The 23601-nt window shown below is 45.4% G+C and overlaps 1 protein-coding gene across 4 annotated transcripts; it reads left to right on the top strand.

The window, feature by feature from the left end:
* Positions 1–3140: 3140 nt before the first annotated feature.
* Positions 3141–15560, top strand: GNPDA1 (glucosamine-6-phosphate deaminase 1). Of its 4 annotated transcripts, none has more exons than XM_054488042.2 (8): positions 3141–3306; positions 3911–4000; positions 4251–4380; positions 8363–8464; positions 9922–10104; positions 11130–11314; positions 12968–13142; positions 14109–15560. In XM_054488042.2, exons 3-8 carry the CDS (start codon positions 4257–4259, stop codon positions 14207–14209), a joined length of 870 nt encoding a protein of 289 aa, XP_054344017.1. In that variant the 5' UTR covers positions 3141–3306; positions 3911–4000; positions 4251–4256; the 3' UTR covers positions 14210–15560. The 4 variants fall into 4 exon arrangements, with proteins under 4 accessions (XP_054344017.1, XP_054344018.1, XP_063521306.1 ...); XM_054488043.2 differs by having other exon boundaries at positions 3147–3306; positions 3949–4000; XM_054488044.2 differs by having other exon boundaries at positions 3253–3855; positions 3949–4000.
* The last annotated feature ends 8041 nt before the right edge of the window (positions 15561–23601 follow it).

The raw sequence follows: 23601 nt of genomic DNA, 5'->3' as shown, positions 1-23601 counted from the left end.
AAGATCTGAATCACCTGCTGTAGCAGTGAGTCATGTTTTCAATTTCAAGTCACAGGAAATTCTCCTAACAATGATTTAAAGTTTAAGTCATAAGGACATTTACCATTTACTTAGAAGAAATCCAGAAGTAGGAGGTCCCAGCACTAGTCAGATATCAAGGACATAAGTGTTTTCCCTTCTCCACTCTATCCTTATGCTTGGTGCCTCACAGTTACAACGTGGCCTCCCCAGCTTCAGTCATCACAACTGCCTTCAAGGCAGGAAGGAAAGGGAAGGAACCAGAAACCGCCAGTTTGTTTCTCAAGCACAGCACTTTTCTCAGGAAGTAAAATATCTAACCAGAAGCCATCCTCCTCCCTCACTGGGCAGAACGAAGTTACTTGGCCACCCCATAGCTGTGGGAGAAGCTGTGAGAGTCGTTGACTTTCCAGTTTCTCCAGTGGGAAGCAGCAACGGAGAAGGAGTCTCTGAATGGCTGTTTGGTTAGTGTCTTCCATGCCTGCCTGGCCTTGAAGTAATCATGGCCAGAGCCATGGAGTTTCTAATTGGTTCGCTCCTAAGTCAAAGGGTAGGGCCAGCACCACACAAACTCTATGAATTAAGCAGAATTTGGGAGGTAACATCTGGGCAGGTTGTTTGCCCAAAGCAAGGGTGCATTAGAAGGTATAAAAATATCTGACCATACAAGAGTTGCAGAGTGTTCCATTGTATGGATAAACTCACAATTCTTTTAATTTGGCAACTTTAGTTCCACGACAAGAGGATGGGAGGATAGGTGTGGGTAATAGTTTAAACACAGATGTGGAGCAGTAGGAGTACAGGGAGACAGGAGGTTAGGGCTAGAGAGCATTTCAGTATGGTTAGAGAGTGGGCTGTAAGGAGAGTTAGGAGGAAATAAGGGGTAAGTAATAACAGCTGGCTGTGAATGCCATGCTATGCTAATATTTCATTTAATAGTCATAACAGCCACACGAGGGCAGTATTACTTAATTTCCACTCAATGCTTATGTTTCAGGTAAGAAAACTGAGACCTGGAGAAGTTGAGTCATTTGCTTGAATTACTCACTAAAGAACCAGAAATTAGCCAGACCAGAATTGAAACGCAGGTCTTTCCGATTAGTCCCCACGCTGACCCAAGAGCCTCCAGGCTTCACAGAGACCCTCACTGGTTCCCTGCAGAAGGGGTAACTCAGGGGAAATGGGCTTAGTCACCAGAAGTCACTCTCCTCCTGGAAAGGTCTGGATGCAGATGCTGCAGACCTGGCCCATGTTATCAGACGTGTTCGGAGATTGGAGTTGGAGCTTCATTGTGAAACATCTGCAGTCCTCAAGCTGAGACAACATTTCTGGCTGGGGGCAGTGGCTCACGCCTGTAATCCCAGCACTTTGGGAGGCCAAGGCAGGCGGATCACTTGAGGTCAGGAGTTCACGACTAGCCTGGCCAACATGGTGAAACCCCGTCTCTATTAAAAGTACAAAAATTAGCTGGGCATGGTGGTGGGCATCTGTAATCCCAGCTACCTGGGAGGCTGAGGCAGGAGAATTGCTTGAACCCAGGAGGCAGAGGTTGCAGTGAGCAGAGATCACACCACTGTACTCCAGCCTGGGCAACAGAGCGAGACTCCATCTCAAAAAAAAAAAAAAAAAAAAAAAGATTTCTGACTGAATTTAAAAATAAACAAAAACTACACCAACACCGAGCCATTCGCAGGCTCTCAGGATTTGGAAAACAAAACAAAACAAAATAACACTGAGGCAAAGAGCAAGTCCCCCACACTGTAAAGGTATCAGCTCCATCATCTCTGGTCTCATCAGGCTCTCACCAGATGAAGCCTACCCCTAGCAAGCTGGTCTGGAGCTGCAGTTGGGCCCAAGGGCTGCTGGGTGAGTGCCTGGGGCTGTCCACAGTGAGCAGATTCAGCAGAATTGCAGAACGTGGCCACCCGGCTGACTGAGGAAGGCCCTGTCCCGTGGGCATAAAGCCAGGATTCCTTTGGCCTTTTGCTGCTGGAGGAAAACTAGGCTGATTCAGAAGGTCTCACCACTGCTCCCTAGCACTGACCAAAGTCCGGGATGTCAGACTATGAGGTCATATATCACAAGTCTCTGTACTCCTTTGATCCCCAGTTTCCACATCAATAAAATGGCGGTAATCATATCTGACGATTGGGCAGGATTCTATGAAATAATGGGCAAAGCTCTTGCAAAACCCTACGTAATGGAAGATGTTACTGATGACCAGCACTCAAGTCCTTCCTCCAGCCTCTGCATGGAAAGTTCCCAAGTGTCCCTAGAAGTCTGGAACACTCTAATGTTGACTGGAAAGAATAAGATGGATCTCTTGTTCTGATATAGAAGCGTCCCAAATCCAGTCATACCAGCTGGGAGGCAGTGCCCACTAGCGGTAAAAAGCATGGATTTTGGATTTGGACAGATCCCCCTGAATTGAAGGCACAAGGGAAACCACTTGCGCCTCTGGCCAAGTTAATTTTTCTCTCCAAGCGTCAGTTTCTCCACCTATTAAAAAGTAATGGCAAACCTACTTCACTGGAGCTTAATAAGGATTAAGTGAAATAATGCAGGTCAAATATCTGAGCCTTGATATATATATAAGCCTCATGTGTATGTGTTCCCATTTATGTAAAATAACAGTGTAAGCATATTCATAGAAAGCAATTCAGAATGTACGCTAAACTAAGGAATGGTTATCTTGGTGTGGGGAGTTGGGGAAACCAGGGGCCTGCCTTTTTCTCTATTATGTAATGCTGCAAAGTTTGATCTTTAAAAAATGACATTAAAAAGTCCAATTGTATTTTAAACAACAAAAGTTTTAATACTTGGCTAAATAAATGGCATCTAAACAAAGAAAGAAACTGAAGGCAGAGCCAGGCCCAACCCTAAGAGACTGAGGAAGCGATTCTGCTTTGCCTGCCCCCAGCTCAACCCCTGCACTAAAAACCCCCGGCCCCAGCCCCAAGGTCCAGGGGGTTGTATTCCTGGGGGCGACCCGGCACCCCTCAAGTCTCCCTCCTCTTGCACACACACACACAAAAACCAGGCTCGAATCCCTGCCTCCCAAGGGAAAGTGTTTTTTAAGGTCTGTTCCAGGGCCTGCCGGGGCCAGGGGCCGAGGTGGGACTGAGTGGCCGGAACTCCTCCGCGAGGGAGAGTCAGTCCCGGTAGCTGCGGCCACGCTGAGTCAGCCCGGCGGGCGGCGCACGCGGCGCCGCGTGACCCGCAGCCACGTGACGCGCGCGGGGCCGGGCCGCCGGCGCAGTCGCTGCAGTCGCCGCGGGAGGCGTCCGTGTAAGTGGTAGCAGGACTGGCGGGGACCTTCCTCGCGGGCCGGAGCGCGGAGCGCTGCCCCAGCCCTACGGCCCTCGGGGTCGGGACCCCGGGGAGCCGCCCTCACACATTTTCCAGGCGGGATCGGAGGGGCAATGGGGTGGGGGACACGCTGTACCCTACCGACGACCGCGCGGGCCACCTTCGCCTCTTTCCTTCACACTCCCACTAACCGCAGTGCTGGGGGAGCAAAATGTCCTCCTTCTGGAGCGATTACCTTTTCCCTTTTGTGCTTTGGGGGAAACTGAGGACCCAGAGGGGTTCGCAAAGCAAGGCGGACCAGTAGGAAGACCCCTCCGCTAGTCCAGAGAGAGCACACAGCTCCCCAGGCAGAGCTCATTGCCCCATCTGCTCTAGTGGCCCAGCATGATCCCATGACCTCTCTACTTCTTGAGGAAGAGTCGTGGGGTAGAGGGCGGGGAGGGGGTAGGGTATCCCGTTCCCGTTGGGGCAGGGATGAGGGAGGCGGGGCTGAGCCGAGCATCTATCTGGATGGTAACAGCCAACGTGGTAAATACTAAATTGTTTATATGCATTCTCTCATTTCATATTACCCATTGTGAAGTCTGTGAAGTAGATACTATTGTCCCAATTTTTACATAGGAGGAAACGGCTCAGAGAGAACTTAGGTCCTTTGACCGAGGTCCTGCAGTTGGTAAGTGAAGGAGCTGAGATTAGAACTCAGACCTGCCCCCAGTGGCGCCTCCTGGTGGGCTGTGGGTGGTGGAGGCGACTGGCCCAGCCTCTTAGCTCCTCTGTGAATAGAAAGTCAGGCCTTTTTCCTGGCTCAGACAGCTTGGGAAGGGGATTGTTCCTGGGTAAGAGAAGCTTCTCCCACCACCTCCATCTCTTTCTCTGCCCCTTACCATTGATTCCTTTCTGTCATCCCCTCTCCCCCACTGCAGGACAAGATGAAGCTCATCATCCTGGAGCACTATTCTCAGGCCAGCGAGTGGGCGGCTAAATACATCAGGAACCGCATCATCCAGTTTAACCCAGGGCCAGAGAAGTACTTCACCCTGGGGCTCCCCACTGGTGCGTTCTTGGATGGAGAGGGTGCCGTGGATAGGGGTGGAGAGAGTAGGCAACAGGGGCCAGGTACACGGGCTCACTCAGCCAAGGGACTTCACGGGGGCTCTGGGGTACTGGTGCTGAGAGAGCACCTTCCTGCCCCTTCCACATACAAAGGACCCAGCTTCCCTTATGGGTTGGTTTAGTCGCTGCCTGTCCCTGCAGAATCCTGGAGCAGAAGGGATCTTGGTTAGGCAGGAAGAATTTGATTTTTAGGCTACATCCTAAGTCAGCCCTGTCCACCAGGGTTTCTTAACAGAATTAAGTCCTGATACCCTAAGGCATTCATTTTATGTAATGAATTAATTTCTTTTCTCTGCATCTAGAGGGGTACTAGCTAAGTACCATCCTTGGGAGAATTGAGAAGATAGTCACTTAGGTAATTTTCTGTAAGGCTTAATTAAACACAGGACCTAAGTAAAAAAACAGTTCTAATTTCTTTGGGAAAAAAATCAAAATGTTGCTTTTTCAGAAAGATATTTTGACCCCAGCTCCTCAAGACAAATGTCCTGATTATTTCTTTCAGAGATGGATGGGTTTGCCCTAGTGGCCCTACCTGACCCATCCATTAGCGTGTCTATGTGTGTGTGTGTGTTGGAGGGGTCTTCAAACTTGTTCTTTTTCTTTTTTTTTTTGGTCTTCCTTGCAGTCCAAACTTTTTCTATAAATGGCCAGTAGTAAATATTTTAGACTTCACTAGCCATATAGTCTCTGTTGCAACAACTTAACCCCTCTGTTGTTTGAAAGCAGCTATAATTAGCCTGGCGTGGTGGCGCTCACCTGTAGTCCCAGCTTCTTGGGAGGCTGAGGTAGGTGGATTGCTTGAGCCGGTAGATTGAGGCTGCAGTGAGCCATGATTGTGTCACTATACTCCAGCCTGGGTGACAGTGAGACCCTGTCTCAAAAAAAGAAAAGACAGTATATAAGTGAATGAGTATGGTTGTATGCCAGTAAAACTGTATGGACACTGAAGTTTGAACTTATATAATTTTCACATGTCACAAAATATTATTATTCTTTAATTAAAAAAAAACTATTTAAAAATGTAAAAACCAGGCCAGGCATGGTAGCTCATCTCTGTAATTTCAGCACTTTGGGAGGCTGAGGTGGGCAGATTGCTGGAGCCCAGGAGTTTGAGATTAGCCTGGGCAACATGGCAAAACCCCATCTCTACAAAAAATACAAAAATTAGCTAGGCATGGTGGCACATGCCTGTAGTCCCAGCTACTGAGGAGGCTGCGGTGTGAGGTGTGATTATTGCTTGGGCCAGGAGGTCGAGGCTGCAGTGAACCATGATTGTGCAATTGCACTCCAGCCTAGGTGACAGAGCAAGATTCTGTCTCAGAAAAAAAAAAAAAAGAAAAAGAAGAAAAGAAAACCATTCTTAACTCATAAGCTGTATAAAAACAGGCCACAGGGCCGGGCGTGGTGGCTCACACCTGTAATCCCAGCACTTTGGGAGGCTGAGGTGGGTCAATCATTTGAAGTCAGGAATTTGAGACCAGCCTGGCCAACATGGTGAAACCCTGCCTCTACTAAAAAACCAAAAATTAGCTGGGCATGGTGGCGGGCACCTATAATCCCAGCTACTCGGGAGGCTGAGGCAGGAGAATCGATTGAACCCAGCAGATAGAGGTTACAGTGAGCTGAAATTGTGCCACTGCACTCCAGCTTGGGTGACAGAGCAAGACTCTGTCTAAAAAAATAAAAAATACAGGCCACAGGCCAAATTTGGCCTGTGGACCAAAGTTTGCTGAGCTCTGCACTAGAGGTTTGTGGGAGTAGTATCCGCCTGTGCCTGTGAAACCACCAGTGTCTCAGGCCCTCGGAGGCTGTGCTAACATCCTGTCTCCTAACTGTGGAGAGACCCAACCTCTCTATGGGTCAGAGTCTGGCCTTCTGAAACCATTCCCTCGTTCCCATCATTGCAGAGTCAGATCCAAGCTCTTCAGAGTGGCATTCAAGCCTGTTCTGCTTGAACCAACAGGACGGCATTTCCACATGGGTTCCTTGGAACATTCCTTCTGTTAGATGTAGCACCTGTCAGGGTTCTGAGTGGACACCACAGAAACCAACTCCAGCTAAATTAAGCAGAAAAGGAGTTTATTGGCTAGATATTGGGAAGTTCAGAGAATTCATGGGAAGGCTAGAAGTTTGGAAAATGGCAGGAGAGAGGAAGCTATGTGGCTCAGGCATAGCTAAGGCCTTGTCACACGGACCAACTGATTATTTTGGGTGGGCTGCAGGGAGCTGCCATTCACTCAGCAGGTATTTATTGAGTACCCTCTGTATGCAAAACTGTTCTAGCCTCTAAGGATACAGCAATGAACAAAAAGGATATGAACTTCTGCCTTCTGAGGCTTAAATTATAATGGGAGAGGCAGATAATAATTAGCAAAATATAGAGTGTGTTAGATGGTGATAAGAGGAAAGGAGAAACATGAAGCAGGAAAGGATAGGGAGTGTGTCGGCAGGGGTGGGGCTGTGCAGTGTTGGATATGGTGGCAGGGAGGGTCTCATAGCCAGGGGCCAGGTTCTGTGGAGCCTTAAAATGACTGGTGTTGCTGAGGGTGAAATGAGAAGCTATTGGTGGGTTTTGGAAAGAGGGGTGACATGACGTAATCTCGATGGGTTTTTTTTTTCCTTTCATTTTTTTAGTTTGCAAAATTTCAGATATTCAAAAAAGTTGAAAAAGGTCAATACCATTCACCTAAATTCACCAATTGTTACCATTTTGCCACATTTGCTTTTACCTTTCTCTGGCTCTTGTTCTCTATCTACACGCACACACGGTTTTTTTCTGAACCACGTGAAAGTAAGTTCCAGACATCCTGACACTTATCTCTAAATCCTTCAGCACTTATCTCCTGAGAATAAGGACATTCTCCTACACAACCACGATACCATCATACCTAAGAAAATGAAAAATCATGCCATCATCTCATATGCAAACTGTGTTCACAATTTTTTTCTCAATTGTCCACATTTATAGGTTGGTTTTTAAAAAATTAATCCAGTGTCCAGTCAGAGTTCATGCATCTTTAGTCTTTTAATATACAGTGTCCTCCTACCTTTTATTATGTGTGTGTTTTTATGACATTGACTTTTTTTTTTTCAAGATGGAGTCTGGCTCTGTTGGCCAGGCTGGAGTGCAGTGGTGCAATCTCGGTGCACTGCAACCTCTGCCTTCCAGGTTCAAGTGATTCTTGTGCCTCAGCCTCCCGAGTAGCTGGGATTACAGGCACATGCCACCATGCCCAGCTAATTTTTGTATTTTTAGTAGAGATGGGGTTTCACCATGTTATCCAGGCTGGTCTTGAACCCCTGACCTCAAGTGATCTGCCCGCCTTGGCCTCCCAAAGTGTTGAGGTTACAGGCGTGAGCCACCACGCCCAGCCATGACATTGACTTTTTAATGAGACTCAACTAGGGCTTCGCTGCTCCTCAGGGAAGTCTTCCTTGAACCCTGAAGCACTGGGTGAGCCTGTGCTTTACCCTATCACAACTGACGTTCCTGCTTTGTGTTCTACTCCTAAACAGTGAGTTATCTTAAGAGTAGCTACTGTCCCTTCCTTCCCTATGTCCTTATCACATGGCCCTGTGCCTTGCACATAGTACTTGTTCAGGGAGTATCATGTCAATAATTAAGTCTGACGTTCACTCATGTACTAATGAGAGTGATTTCAGTCATCAGTGTGCTGGATACTGGGGATTCAGCAGTGATCAAGGCAGACACAGTCCTGCCCTCCTGGAGCTTACAGTCTAGTGGCAAAATAGGCATTAAACAAGCAATTAATGGATGGATGGCAGTTAGGATTGGAGTACTGGGTAGGACTTCAGATCTGACAGGTTCTCCCTGTGAGCAGCCCTGACTTATTCCTGTGTACCCTTTGGGCTTCCAGACTTGGGGTGCAAGGGGTGTTCATGGGTGTGGCCACTCTTGCAGGGAGTACCCCACTTGGCTGCTACAAGAAGCTGATTGAATACTATAAGAATGGGGACCTGTCCTTTAAATATGTGAAGACCTTCAACATGGATGAGTACGTGGGTGAGTCTTTCTCTTTCAAGGTTCTTTCCTGATTCTAGGGGACTGATGCTCCTCCTCTCATTGGCCCAATTCTGGAGAGGAATCGGGGAGCCAGTGACATTTGATGATAGGCTCAATTATCAATACTTACCTCTTGGTTTACTCAGCTATAAAATGGGGCTAATAAAGCTGACCTCACAGGTTGTAAGCATTAAATGAATTTAATGCTTTTATGATAAAAGATGTGGAAGTTTCTTATACATAACAAATACTTAATAAATATTAGAGTATCTCCTTCTCCTCTGCCTGCTCCTCAACTCCATTTCATTTCTTTCTGGAACAAATGATTGCAAGTGGGATCCTGGCTTGGGTGTTTCCCCTAGGATCTGTGTCTGTGCTTTCTCTTCTGTGTGTGGCCTCCAGCTCCCCTTTCTGCCAGGTACACTTGGAGGGGACCTGAGATTGGTATCCTTCCTGCTGCTGAAAGGCTATACCTTGGTCTTCTATCACCTCCCCCTCACCCAGTCCTTTTGTAATAGCTTCATTTTAAACATCCTTTTTTTAAAAAAAAAATTGTGGTAAAATACATGTAACATGACATTTACCATCTTAACCACCTTTCTTTGTATAGTTCAGTAGTGTTAAGTGCATTCACATTGTTGTGCAACCAATTTCCAGAACTCTTTTCATCTTGTAAGACTCAGGCTCTATACCCGTGAAACAACAACTTCTCATTTCCCACTTCACCAGCCACGGAAACCACCATTTTACTGTCTGTTTCTATGAATTTGACTACTCTAGAATCAAACTAGAGTATATAACTGGAATCATAAAGTGTTTGTCTTTTTGACTGGCTTCTTACACCTAGCATAAATTCCACAAGGTTCATCCATTGTTGTAGCGTGTGTCAAAATTTCCTGCCTTTTTAAGGCTGATTTTACATATTCTTAATGCTTAACATTAAACATTATTATTTTTTTTTCCTGGCCAAAAAAAAGTTGATTTGGGGAAGCCCTGAGATAGTTCTCTCTAACTACCTGGTGTTCAAGCTGGGATTTATTCAGGCTGAGTGGGGTAGAACTGGGAGTGGATGGTGGGTTGAGAGGCACAGGGTGAGGGGTGTGCTTGCTTGCTTTCTGAGTCCAGCCCTACCCCAGGTGGCCAGAGTGTCCCCAGCCTCTAACCTATGGTCATTGCCTTATGAAAAGCAGATCAGAATGTGGGGATTTTCCAGGCCGTTGGTGTGCAGTTACTCTGGCCAAGCCCTGTGGCCACAGATGGTGGTACTGGGTGGGTGGACACTTATGGATACTGGCTAAGCCTGTCCCGAGTGGCTAGGGGTCAGAGGGCTGGTGCCTAAGGCTCCCAGATGGGCAGACCCCTGGGAGTGTCTCTGTAGGTCAGCATGGTGTCCTGGCATCCTTCTTAGGAGGGGGGCTTTGGCTTGGCCTAGGCATAACTGTCTCATGGCCCCACAGGCCTTCCTCGAGACCACCCGGAGAGTTACCACTCCTTCATGTGGAACAACTTCTTCAAGCACATTGACATCCACCCAGAAAACACCCACATTCTGGATGGGAATGCAGTCGACCTACAGGCAGAATGTGATGCCTTTGAAGAGAAGATCAAGGCTGCAGGTGGGATCGAGCTATTTGTTGGAGGTGAGCTTGACACTCTTCAGCACACATGTCCAGGGCCAGACCCGTGGGAAGGAGGACAAGACACCATGCCTGTCTCCAGACAGCTTCTTCTGGGTGTGCTAGTGACCACAGAGACAGAGGCAGGAGAAATGGGCCCTGCCTGGCTCTGTTACTCAGGAACTATGTTATCTTGGAGATCTCTTTCTGCAGTTTGATGCCTTGTCTGTAAACTGAGAGGTTCGGGTTTGGACTCTGAGATTCTGTCTACTCCCCCGTCTTAAGGTTTTATGGATCAGTCCTGGAACTTATCTAAACATTTAACATCATGGACTCATGTAGTTCCAGAAGGCTCCACATAGCCCCTATAGATAGCCAGTTGAACCCCAGAGAAGTTAGGTGACACTCAAGGTTCACAGGTGGGAGCAAGTGTCTGCTTCTTGGATTTGTGCTCGGGTCCTCTGGGCTGCCCTTCTGTGTGTCCATCTATCGCCACCTCTGGAGTTACCCATGAGGGGTAACATTGAACTGCCTTTTATTGCTCTAGAGATCACTTTTCTATACTTCAAGGTGGGGAGGAGGTGGGCAGGAGCTCTCATCCCCTGAGATTTTAGAACCTCGGCAGCCCCTGTCCAGGTTCTCTGGGTGTTTTGTTCACTGCACCTCTATCCCAGCAGCAGGACCCTCTAACTACAGGCAGAACAGACAGAGAAGGTCCACTTTTCTGACAATCTGGGGAGGCAGAAGCTGTTTGGAGTGCTTCCTCCTCAGCTTTTTGAGGGTGATAGCAAGTTAACAATGTCTGTGTGTGCCTCAGATAGACATGGTGGGGAGGGTCTCCTCTGAGACAGTATGGCAAAGAGAAAGAAATGGTAGGGAGGGGGACAGATCATATGTTTAAGGTGTACCTGCCCAGGGCTGCAAATGAGAAAGGTGACACAGCTTTCAATGATTTTTTTTCAGACCCTAGTTAGGGAAGGAGAGATTGTTCATTCTTGAAATCTTGGATCCCTGGGACTGACAGGGCTGCACGGGCTCTCTCCCTGTAGGCATCGGCCCTGATGGACACATTGCCTTCAATGAGCCAGGCTCCAGTCTGGTGTCCAGGACCCGTGTGAAGACGCTGGCCATGGATACCATCCTGGCCAATGCTAGGTTCTTCGATGGAGAACTCACCAAGGTGCCCACCATGGCCTTGACGGTGGGGGTGGGCACTGTCATGGATGCTAGAGAGGTAAGGGCACAAGGGCCCCACCAGCCTTGCACTGGGTGGACTTGTCTTTCTCTTGTTAATCTTAACTATACTGGTACCACCTACATTCTTATTAAAGATGAAGACATGATAAATAAGGCTAAAATCCCTGCTGACCCTGTTACTGTTCCTCTTGCCTCTTTGGAAGACATCATTATTCCCAGTGTGAGGTGAATCCCTTGAGCACGTTTTTGGTGCCTTTGGCTGACTGCCTGGGACAGCAGGCTCTCTGGCCTCGGGCCTCTTTCATGCTTTTCACAGGCAGAGAGGAGGCCAGCATCGCTAATGTTGGAATATTTGTACCTGACCAGGTATGGAGAGAGGGGCTCCCTTGTTCCTTGTAGTTGGTAGAGGTCACTGTTTGGACACCAAGGATGCTTGTGCTTCTAGCCCCGTGCTCTGAGATTAATAAATGTGGTGAAGTGTGATTAAAATATAAGTGTTTTAAACTGAATTTAGCTTTTCCCCTAAAAAATTGGCTATCATTTGAATTTGAATTTTTGTAGTTCCAATTTCCTTATTTTCATTAGAACTTTAGAAGCATTTTCTCTTCCTTTCTGACATGTATAGACATGTTAGATTTACATTTCTTTGCCCAAGCCAATAAACAAGCATCTAAATCAGTGAAAACTTCCCTGTTTAAAGTGAACTTTTGTGAAATGAGTGACGGCACCCAGATTTCTGTTGGGTAATCTTCAATCAGTACATGGGGTGGGGGTGTTAACTCGCTGTTTTTAGCCTTGCAGCTTGGAAACGGGTTTAGGGCCGTCTTTATCATGAGGGCATCTTGATCTGGGAAAGGACCTGGGGCTGGAAATCAGGAAATTATCTTTTCTAAAGAGTTCTGGGTTGCTGAGGGGTCCGGAAGAAATAGTCACATTCCCTCTCTGTTTCTGCGTTCTAATCTTTTAAGGACCAGTAAATCCTGTTCACAATTCTGTGGCACATGTGAATTAAAATGAAAGGAAATCTATAGAACTGAGTTTTTTTCTCTTTCCCTGCCCTTGAATAGAGCTGAGTTCTTTAAGATCACTTACATTCTTGATATTTTAACTGTTAAGTGGAGACTGTGCCTTTATTATATATTAACAAAAACCATCACCCCAAGTCACATTAGTTCATAGGTTTAATGCTGTGAACTGAAAGTGATCAGATAATGGGGCAACCTTTCTGGGATTCAGCCTTAGAGGCCCCACAGATAACTCCCACCATTGTTTGCAAAGCGCCCTTGCTGGTGGTGCAGGTTGGGAGCCCTCTTTCACAAACTGCGCTTGTGGAGAGTCACCCAGCTGATGGGGTAGCGGGCCTGGGCATGGCATGTCTGTTTACAGGGCACCTTCATAGTCATCATCAAAGATACCTGGAGGCACTGTCACATGGTAGTCAAGAACATGAACTTTGGGGTCATAAATGACCCTGGGCAAGTAACTTAACCCCCTGGGGCTCTGTTTTCTTATAAGATGGAGATAATGATGCTGCCTGCCTCGGGTTGTGTGATAAAGCACAGGGAGCACTGAGCAAAAGTATGTTGCATGGTAACCACTTACAATGTGATATGAAAAACAATCATCTTTACAACTGTTTAGGGTGTCTGGAATGCTGCCCTCCATCACAGACTTGTTTTCTGATCCCCAGGTGATGATCCTCATCACAGGTGCTCACAAGGCATTTGCTCTGTACAAGGCCATCGAGGAGGGAGTGAACCACATGTGGACCGTGTCTGCCTTCCAGCAGCATCCCCGCACCGTGTTTGTGTGTGACGAGGATGCCACCTTGGAGCTGAAAGTGAAGACTGTCAAGTATTTCAAAGGTGAGGGAGGTGTGGGTCCAGGAGGAGATGGTCAAGCTCAGGGTGTGCTAGGAGTGAGGAGTAGATCCAGAACTGTAATCTTAAGAAATATCAAACCCAACTGCATCACACTACACAGTCACTTCTCTTCTGCCTGTGACTGCAAAGATCCATTTCTGGAGATCTGTTTGCTCTGAGAAGGAGGAAAGAAAACGCAGTGTGGTCCAAGGACTATGTGGGGACCTCACAGTGCCATTAAGCCTCAGGTTTTCTCTTTTCAAATCTTAAACAAGCGATTCCCTTCTAGGTGAGACACTGAATTATCAGGAAGATCTTCCTTTCTTTTATTTACTTTTTTTTTTTGAGACAGGGTCTCACTCTGTCGCTCAGGCTGGAGTGCAGTGGTGTGATCTCAGCTCACTGCAACCTCCACCTCCCGTGCTTAAGTGATTCTCCTTGCCTCAGTCTCCCAAGTAGCTGGGATTACAGGTGCCTGCCACTATACCCAGTTAATTTTTGTATTTTTAGTAGAGGTGGGGTTTTGCCATGTTGCCTAGGCTGGTCTCAAACTCCTGACCTCAGGTGATCCACCCACCTCGGCCTCCCAAAGTGCTAGGATCATAGGTGTGAACCACCATGCCCGGCCCTTCTTTTACTTTAAAAGGATGCACACTGCTTTAGGCAAACATGTGAAAGTCCTCCTTTACTCAAGCAGGTCAATTAGGAATTTGTTCTTTGCTGAAAAGACTAAGCTTTAAATAGCCAACTCCCATAGTGATTGAATTTATAAAAGTTCCATGAATGTAGTACTCACTGTGAATAACTCTTTTTGTACTCTTAGGGTGTTTATCATTTGGGGATCATAGAGAAAAGAGAGAAGTGTCAGCTCTAAGACAAAATTTGAGAGCTCCTAGATGTTGTGATTGATAATCAAGGAACTCTTGCCACTGCCTGAATTAACTACTTTTTGTTTTTAATTTTTTGTAGGTTTAATGCTTGTTCATAACAAGTTGGTGGACCCCTTGTACAGTATCAAAGAGAAAGAAACTGAGAAAAGCCAATCTTCGAAGAAACCATACAGCGATTAGCCTGTGCTGGGACCTAGTGTCAAGTACCCATAGGGAAAGGCAGGTCTTTCTGGAAATTGTCTTTAGAAGAAAGAATTGTATTTCTTTAATCTAGTATGGTTACTCCAGATAAGTGGGTGAACTTATTGTTCTTGGCCATGAGGCTGGGAGCCTAGTCACGGAGTTTAGCTATAGGGAGAATGTTTGTAACTTAATCAGAAAAAAAATCTCTGCAAAATGTACTCCATCATTTTGATGTCTGCCAAACCGAGGTTGGGAGTTTTAAACTTTTTGTTCTGCTTCAGCCATGGTTCACATGTATGACACACTCCCGTCAGGAATTTCTCTCCTTACATGCACTGATTTTCAAGTCGGAGGGAATTAGGGGCTTGTGTATATTGGACACCACCTCTTTGAAGAGTCTTGAGAGTCCTTCTTGCACAGGCCTGCCCCTTGGTTGAGAACCATTGTTCCAGGTTAAGGCACAAACTCTCAATATCTAAAATAAGTGCAAGAAAGCAGTCTCTTTGGTCAGTAACAAGTGCAATGGAAAGAAAACGATCCCTTCCTTCTTCCACTTTCACAGCTTTTCTCTGAACTAGGAGAACCTGGGGGTGGATTTGGGTGGGTGGGGCCAAAGAGGAGGTTTCTACTGATAAACCCAGAGCCTCAAGGGGCCATGTCAAACTTCTCTCCCTCAGGGACTCTCCAGCACCAAAAGGCAGAAGGTGGAAGTCGTTTTCCCCCCAGAGCCCTGTGTTTTTGTGAAATGCCTCACTGTGGCTCCTCTGTTTTACATACTCATTAGTAAGTGGGAGGTCCACTGGGGCAACAGACACTGCCACAATTTCAATATTGTGTTCAGCCAAGGGGACAGTCTGGGCAGGCAGCTTAAGTGTGAGTTTAGTCACAACTCCTGAGTGTCCCGTTCTCCTGCTTCCCTAGGAGGTGAGTGCCAGGAAAATACATCAAATGCTTCTAGTATTGTTTCCCCACTTAAAATAGTCCTGCTTAAATTCACATGGTGTGGTCTGATGTTCTGAGAACATCAGGAAATACAGCCCTTTTGCCCATTTATCCTTCTCCCCGGATCCCAAGGTAGTCTGTTGCTCTGGCTTCCTTTCATTGTCTTAGGCCTTCATGGAGTGGATGTTGCCTCCTCCTCGCTGTTTTTGTGCCTGTTTGAAGCTACTGCTGCCTCCATTTCTGGGAAAGACCTTTGAGAGCCTAGCTCAGGCCTAAGGGCTATGTTTGGTACCAGTGTTTTGTCTTTAGCTTTTCTATGTGATTGTGCCGTCATTCTGTTTTAAGCTCATGGATCAATGGATTTGTTTACAATGTGATATTTTCTATTAAATCTAGTATTTTCAAATAACATGTCATTTGTGGATTTGAGCCCCCAATTTTAGAAGACTCTCTGGGCTATTTATGTATTTTAGAAAGAGCTGGTAAGCAAAGCCTCACACTCAGTCCTCACAAGAGCTTGTAGGAAGGTCACAAGCATAGCAACCATCTATTGATCTCTTCTTCAGTCATCAGAGTGAAAAATAAGATTTTATGAAAATGGAGCACTTACAGGAAAAAGGGTAGGAATGAATAGATGAGCAATAACTTATCATGTTGGGGCTGTACCTGAGATCCAAACGAGGATACAGCTGTTATAAAGATTAAGGCAGATTTGTGATGAGAGATATTATTGCAAGGTATGGAAAAATACATTTAGGTTTTTTTTTTTTAAAGTTAACATAATAATGGAATATCTTAGGTCAATATAGCCAATTAAGGAGGTAGATATAGAAGTTAAAAGAAGGGTTTAATTTTTTTAACTATTTTGAGGCTGGGTGCAGTGACTCATGCCTGTAATCCCAGTGCTTTGGGAGGCCAAAGCAGGAGGATCACCTGAGATCAGCAGTTCAAAACCAGCCTGGGCAACATAACAAGACCCTGTCTCTACGAAATTTTTAAAAATTAGCCAAGCATGGTGGTGCATGCCTGTAGTAGCAGCCACTCAGAAGGCTGAGACGAGAGGATTGCTTGAGCCCAGGAGTTCAAGACTGCTGTGAACTATAATTGCATCACAGTACCCCAACTCTGGACAACAGAACAAGACCCCATCTCAAAAAAAATTTTTTTTTTAGATACAAATCCAATGATTTTTATGTTTATGGAATTGTGCACTTCCTTACCACAATCCTTTTTTTTTTTTTTTAAAGAGAGAAATTCTCGCCCTGTCTTCCAGGCTGGAGTGCAGTGGTGCGATCTCGGCTCACTGCAACCTCTGCCTCCTGGGTTCAAGCGATTCTCCTGCCTCAGACTCCCCAGTAGCTAGGATTACAGGTGTGCACCACCACACCCACCTAATTTTTGTATTTTTAGTAGAGACAGGGTTTTGCCATGTTGGCCAGGCTGGTCTCGAATTCCTGGCCTTAAGTGATCTGCCTGCCTCGGCCTCCTAAAGTGCTTGGATTACAGGCATGAGCCACCGCGCCCAGCACCACAATCCATTTCTATCATTCCCAAAAGCTCCCTACTCCTAACCCCAGCCCCGGGCAACTACTGGTCTGCTTTGTGTCTATAGATTTACCTTTTCTGGTCATTTAATATAAATGGAATCATGTGACATGACATCTTTTGTGTCTGGCTTTTTTCACTAAGCATAACATTTTTCAGGTTCATACAACACGTAGCAGCAGTCCATTCCTTTTTATTGCTGTATAGTATTCCGTTTTGTGGACATACATTTTGTTTATCCAGTCAAGAAGGGTTTAAATTTTAAGTATGTTATAGTAACTACATTAACATGAGACAAAAAAGGACTTAGTGATGACAGCTAAACTGGAAATATCTGTATGAACTTGAGACCTTAGAAAGATCTGATGTCTTTCCCAAGTCTGTGTTTTCCTGGCGGCTCAACAGCAGTGTACTGCTACAACCAGTGCTTATGCCATCAAGTGGGATGTACACCCCTGGGTCATCTTGGGCCTCTAATACCAGGGCTCCTTGTATAGGAGCTAATATGTTTGGGGGTAGGGATCAGAGTAGTCCTGGAATATCTTGTTACTGGAAATAAGGGTGCTTTCAAAAATGTCTGGGGCTGGCTGGGCGCGGTGGCTCATGCCTGTAATCCTAGCACTTTGGGAGGCTGAGGCGGGCGGATCACCTGAGGTCAGGAGTTCAAGACCAGCCTGGCCAACATGGTGAAACCCCATCCCTACTAAAAATACAAAAAGTTAGCCGGGTGCAGTGGCGTGCACCTGTAATCCTAGCTGCTGGGGAGGCTGAGGCAGGAGAATCGCTTGAACCCAGGAGGCAGAGGTTGCAGTGAGCCAAGATCATGCCACTACACTCCAGCCTGGGCTACAGAGCAAGACATCGTCTCCAAAAAAAAAAGTCGGGCTTGTCCCAGGAAGTCTGGGGATGAAATAAAACAAAACAAAAATGTCTGAGGCAGTTCTCAGAGGACAAAACAGCCAGTTAAATGTGTTCCCACTGACCAGGTTTCCACAATTTGATCAAAAAGGAAATACTAAATACAGCTGACTGGAACAAGTTGTATTTGTAAAACAGCAAGTTTGATAAGAAAGGGAAAATGTAATATTAAGTGCACACAAAGCTGTATTTCAGGAAGAGTAGACACAATGTGTTTACTTACATTTAGTAAAAAGTGGCAGTGTTGACATCAATGGGTGCCGCCTTCCTTCTATTAGTTTATAAAGTAGAGGTGAACACGAGCCTGGCTCACTATTCCCCCTATGGCCTACTCTTCTACTCTTTCCGTCCTTCAGGCCTTGCCTCGAATGTCATTTATCAGATTAACTCTTCCCTGATCCTCCAATATAAAGCTGCAATCCCCAAGTTCCCATCCTTGCCATGCGCTATTTTCTCAGAACACTTTACCACTGGACATGTATTTTGTTTCCCACTAAATGTAAACTCCATGAAGGTACATGTTAAATACTGCTCTATTCTGCCCCTATAGCAGTGCCTTGATATCTAGAAGGCACTGGTACTTGTTGAACCATAAGCCTGATAGTTGTCCCCATGAGTAGTGATCGTACATAACAACCAGGAGAAATCATGGCATATTACATAATGGATTAGCCAACTGGCCTACTGAGGAGATCTAACCTGGAAAATTTGATGCTTCTTTCCTGGGAACCAAAATCCTTACTGTGATGAGATGCTAATGAAACACATCCGTTTCCACTAAGATACAGTGTGACAGGATTTAGAGTTAGGCAATAATGGGCAGGTAAAACAGAACATAGTACTTTGGACCTCAGGGGCGCCATTACCACCAGCTGGCAGTCATACTATATTAACAATCAGACTAGTCCATTTAGTATCCTCAAAGACTAAATCATAAGGTCCCAAACCTCTAACCCCTCTACTCCAGCTTTCCTTTCACCTGATGACCTTGAAAACAGAAGCAATCAGAAAAGAATGTCCACGAGTTCCCATCATCACACACCCAGACGTCAGCCCCGCTCTCACACTTGCTGTCTTCCTGTTACCTGCTCCTTGGCCGAGCCCTCTGCTTGCACACCAGATCCCATCCTCTCTTGCCTCCTTGAGGACATTGCTTTGGCAACACTCCCAACTCTCACCTACAGCATCAAATTGTCCTCTCCTGGACCACTCCTATGGCATTCAAGACAAGATTTAAAAACAAAACTGTACCTCATTTGCCCCCTCAAGTACACCCTCATTTCTCTGATCTCCTTTAGAGCAAAGTTTCTAGTTACCCATACTCTGACTTTAATCTCTCCCTCTTCTATTCTCTCTTCTCCTTCTGGTATGGTAGTTGCCCCTTCATCCACAGGGCATATGTTCTAAGACCCCCAGTGAATGCCTGAAACCATGGATAGTACTGAACCTGATATAGTTTTTTTTTGATACACATATACCTATGATAAAGCTTAATCTATAAACTAGGCGCAGTAAGAAATTTACAAAAATAGAATAATTATAACAATACACTGTAATAAGTTATGTGAGCATTGTCTCTCTCCCTTTCTCTCAAAATCTTATTGTACTGCACTTACCTATTTTTGGACTACAGTTGACTGTAGAAAGTGAAACTGTGGATAAGGGGGAACTACCGTATTCCCATTATGCATAGCTACACTTTGCCTTTTTTTTGAAACAAGTTCTCTGTTGCCCAGGCTGGAGTGCAGCGGCATGATCTCAGCTCACTGCAATCTCCACCTCCCGGGCTCAAGCGATCCTCCCACCTCAGCCTCCTGAGTAGCTGGGATTACAGGTATGCGCCACCATGCTTGGCCAATTTTTGTATTTTTTTTTTTTTTTTTTTTTTTTGTAGAGACTGGGTTTTGCCATGTTGCCCAGGCTGGTCTCAAACTCCTGGCCTCAAAAAATCGCCTGCCTCAGCCTCCCAAAGTGCTGGGATTACAAGTGTAAGCCACTGCATCCAACCTACACTTTTAAAAATTATCCCACAGTTCTTGGATAGTCTGCTGTTTTTAAAAATTTTCCATTCCTTTTTGAAATCTTTCAATTTCAATTTGGGAAGTTTCTATTGACATATCTTCAAGTTCACTGATTCTTTCTGGCTGTGTTCAGTCTTATGAGCCCATCAAAGGCATTCATCTTTGTTTCAGTGTTTTATTTCTAGCTTTTTTTTTTTTTTTTTGAGACAGAGTTTCGCTCTTGTTGCCCAGGCTGGAGTGCAATGACACGATCTTGGCTCACTGCAACCTCCGCCTCCTGGATTCAAGCTATTCTCCTGCCTCAGCCTCTCGAGTAGCTGGGATTACAGGCATGCACCACCACGCCAGGCTAATTTTGTATTTTTAGTAGAGATGGGGTTTCTCCATGTTGGTCAGGCTGGTCTTGAACTCCCGACCTCAGGTGATCCTCCCGCCTCAGCTTCCTAAAGTGTTGGGATTACAGGCGTGAGCCACTGCACCTGGTTTTTTTTTTTTTTTTTTTTGCATTTCTTTTTGATTCTAAGTTTCCATCTCTTGCTTATACTACCTGACTATTCTTGCATGTTGTTCATTTTTTCTATTAGAAATCTGGCACATTAATCAGTTATCTTAAATTCCCAGTCTGATAACTCTCAAATCTCTGACATATCTGAGTCTGGCTCTGATGCTTGCTTTGTCTCTTTTTTCCCTTTTAGCATGCTTTGTACTTTTTTACTGAAGCCAGACATGATATATTAGGTAACAAGAACTTACGTAAACAGACGTTTAATGTGAGTTGTATGTTTATGTGGCTAACAGGCTGCATCTGATATTCGCTGTAGGTGCTAGAGGCTCCAATTTTCCTCAATATCTTTGTCTCCCCTGTTGTCTTTGGGTTTCCCTGGAAATTCCTTCTTAAAATAGAGTCCGTGTCTTGGAGCTCTCAGTTGTAATCCACTGTTATCCTGGAGCCCTACTGATGTATTGGTGAGAAGATGCACTGCATATTCTTATGATTAAATCTGTCTTTTTTTTTTTTTTTAGTAGAGACTTGTTTCCTCCTCCTCTTATGTGAGACAGGAAGGCTAGAGGGGGGTTGAGCCATCCAACTGCCCTTCTCCTAAGCTAGAGAAGGCTCCTGCAAGTAGTTTTCCCTGAGAAAACTGTTCTCTGCCATGGAGAACAGAAGACCTGGGGCTGATTTCTTCCTGGATGTATTTCAGAAGGATTACTTTCCCCCCTCCCGTGTCCAAAGCACAAGGGAATTTTCCTGCCATCTTTACAGGAGAACCTAGTGGGTCTCCTTGAGGTAAAACCCACCAAAGTGTGGGGTTTCCTTAGACAAGCTCCCGGTTTTGAACCCTCAAGCTAGTCCACACTTAGCCCACAGCAATATGTTTAAATCTCAATTACTGTCTCCAATAGCTTCTGCCTTAGGTGAGCCGATCTCTATTTTCCTGCCTGTTTTGGCAGTGAAGGTTTGCCCTGTAACCTCAATTCTGACAGATATAAGAAAAGCTGCTGATTATCACTTTACTCAGCCTTTTTCTTATTATGAGGACACCCCATTCTTTCTCAAACGTATTCTAGATTTGCAACTGCCCTCCACTGAAACAGCACTTGTCAAAGTCCCCAAGGACTTCAATACTGACTGCTTCAATTGTTACAGCTCACAGTACTTGACCTTTTTGCAGCGTATGACACAGTTGATTACTCCTTCCCTCAAACTTGACTTGGCTTCCAAGACACCACACACAGCTGGTTTTCTTACCTCACTGGCCACTGTCTGTCTTTGCTGGTTTTTCCTCATCTCTTTGACTTCGTAGCATCTGGAGTGACCCAAGACTCAGTCCTTGGACCTTTCTCTACATAAAACTCACCCCCTTTGTAATCTCATCTAGTCTCATGGCTTTAAATGCCATTTACATGTTGACTCCCATAATTCTATCTCTACCCTGAGTTGCTCCCTTGAACTCCAGACTAGAATATCCAACTGCCTGTTTATCATTTCCCCTGGGATAACTACCAGGCATCTCAAACTTACCTGTCCACAATCAAATTCCTGATCTTCAGCCACAGACCTGTGCTACCTACAGGTTTGTCATCTCAGCTGCTCAGACAAAAATACCTAGAAATCAACCCTGATGCCTTACTTTCTCATATAGTCAGCCTGTCAACACATCCTATTAATTTTACCTTCAAGGTAAGTACAGAATCTAACCAGTTCTCAAGATTCTAACTTCTGGCACACTGGTACAAGCCACCTGCACTTCTCACCTGAGCTACTGCAAATGGCCTCCTAACTGGTCTGTTTCCACCTTTGCTCACCAATCCCCTAAAGCACACATCTGACCCTATCACTCCTCTGCTCAATGGCCCCCTCTCAGAGTGGCAGCCAAAGTTCACACAAGGCTCTATATAGTCTACAGGACCACATGCTCACATCCCGTCTCTCACTCTTCGTGGGTCTGCCTCAGCCCTCACTGGCTACCACACTGTTCCTGGAGCCCTCTTACATGCTCATAGCCCAAGGGCTTTGCCCTTGCTGTCTCTGCCTGGAATTCTCTCCTCCCAGGTGTCCAGAAGGTTCAATCCCACACTGCTGAGACTTTGTTCAAGTGCTATCTTGATGGAGTCTTCTCTACTCTTTAAGATTCCAACATTGCCCTGCCTCCCCTAACTCCCTATTTCTTCTCCCCAACTTCTATGGTTTTTTTTTTTTCCTTTTTTCTTTTTTTTTTCTTTGAGACAAAGGTCTTGCTTTGTCATTCAGGCTGGAATGCAGTGGTGTGATCAAGGCTCACTGCAGCCTTGACATCCTGAGCTCAAGAAATCCTCCTGCCTCAGCCTCTTGAATGTCAGCTGGGACAACAGGCACATACCACTGCACCCAGCTAATTTTTAGTGTTTTTTTTTTTTTAAGAGAGACGGAGTCTTACTATGTTGCCCAAACTGGTCTCAAACTCCTGGCTTCAAGCGATCCTCTCACCTGAGTCTCTCAAAGCACTGGGATTACAGGAGGGAGCCACTGTGCACGACCCATGGTACTTATCTTCTGATGAACCAGATAATTTACTTAGTGTCTCTTTCCTTCCGCCAGAATTTAAGTTCCACACGGGCAGGGAGATTATGTCTGTTTTATTTACTGCTATATTCTCACCACCTCGAAAAAGAGTAAGGCCCATTGCTGGGTATTCCATCAGTATTTGTTAAATAAGTGAGTTATTCTAGGAAATACTATAGGTTGCAAAAAGTAGAATGGTACTGAGGGTAAGACAATCGCTTTTAAAATTTACATGTATTTATGTTGTATTAGTGTGAGTTTAGTTGTTTTTCCTTTTTTGGTTTGTTTTTATAATGAGGGGAAAAAAAGAGATCCAAGCAAGGAAAAGAAGTGACTGTGTTAACTTTGTACTTAGCAACTTCAGCATCAAATCTCCCTAAGTTTCCAATGTACACAATCTTCTCCAAAGCATCCTCTGGCTCAGAGAAATGTGGGAGTCCTTGGAGTGGTAAATCTTCAGACAACCTGAGAAACTGTACAGTCTAAACAATGGGTGATGAAAATTGATCACCATAAACGTTTGCTAAGAATACCCCTAAAGCTCCCATAGCCAGATTTCTGACCACACTTAGTCTGGCCTGATTTTTTTAGTTAAGCTAAGGTTTGGGGAGCAGGCTGGCTACTCTTACCAGCATCAGAGGGCACCATGGTGTTACAATTCCTTGGTCCTACTTAGGGGCTTTATATACAACTTAATTTCCGTGCTTTGGTGGTTGAAGGTTAAGTGCCACCATCAGGAGTGACACTCTACTATGTAACAATTGCATAAGATGTCAACTGTGGTTCACATACACTTTTGAGTATTTAAAAATTTCTGATAATACTGCTGTTCCTGCCTTGATAGTATTGTTAGATACCATTCTGTCTACTAAAGTATAAAACAGACTACAATGAAATATAATGAGGAAAATTTAAATACC

Source organism: Pongo pygmaeus, chromosome 4 (assembly GCF_028885625.2).
Source record: "Pongo pygmaeus isolate AG05252 chromosome 4, NHGRI_mPonPyg2-v2.0_pri, whole genome shotgun sequence".
Lineage (NCBI taxonomy): Eukaryota > Metazoa > Chordata > Mammalia > Primates > Hominidae > Pongo > Pongo pygmaeus.
Note: the sequence above shows the minus strand (reverse complement) of the source record. Positions and strands in the feature narration are given on the sequence as shown.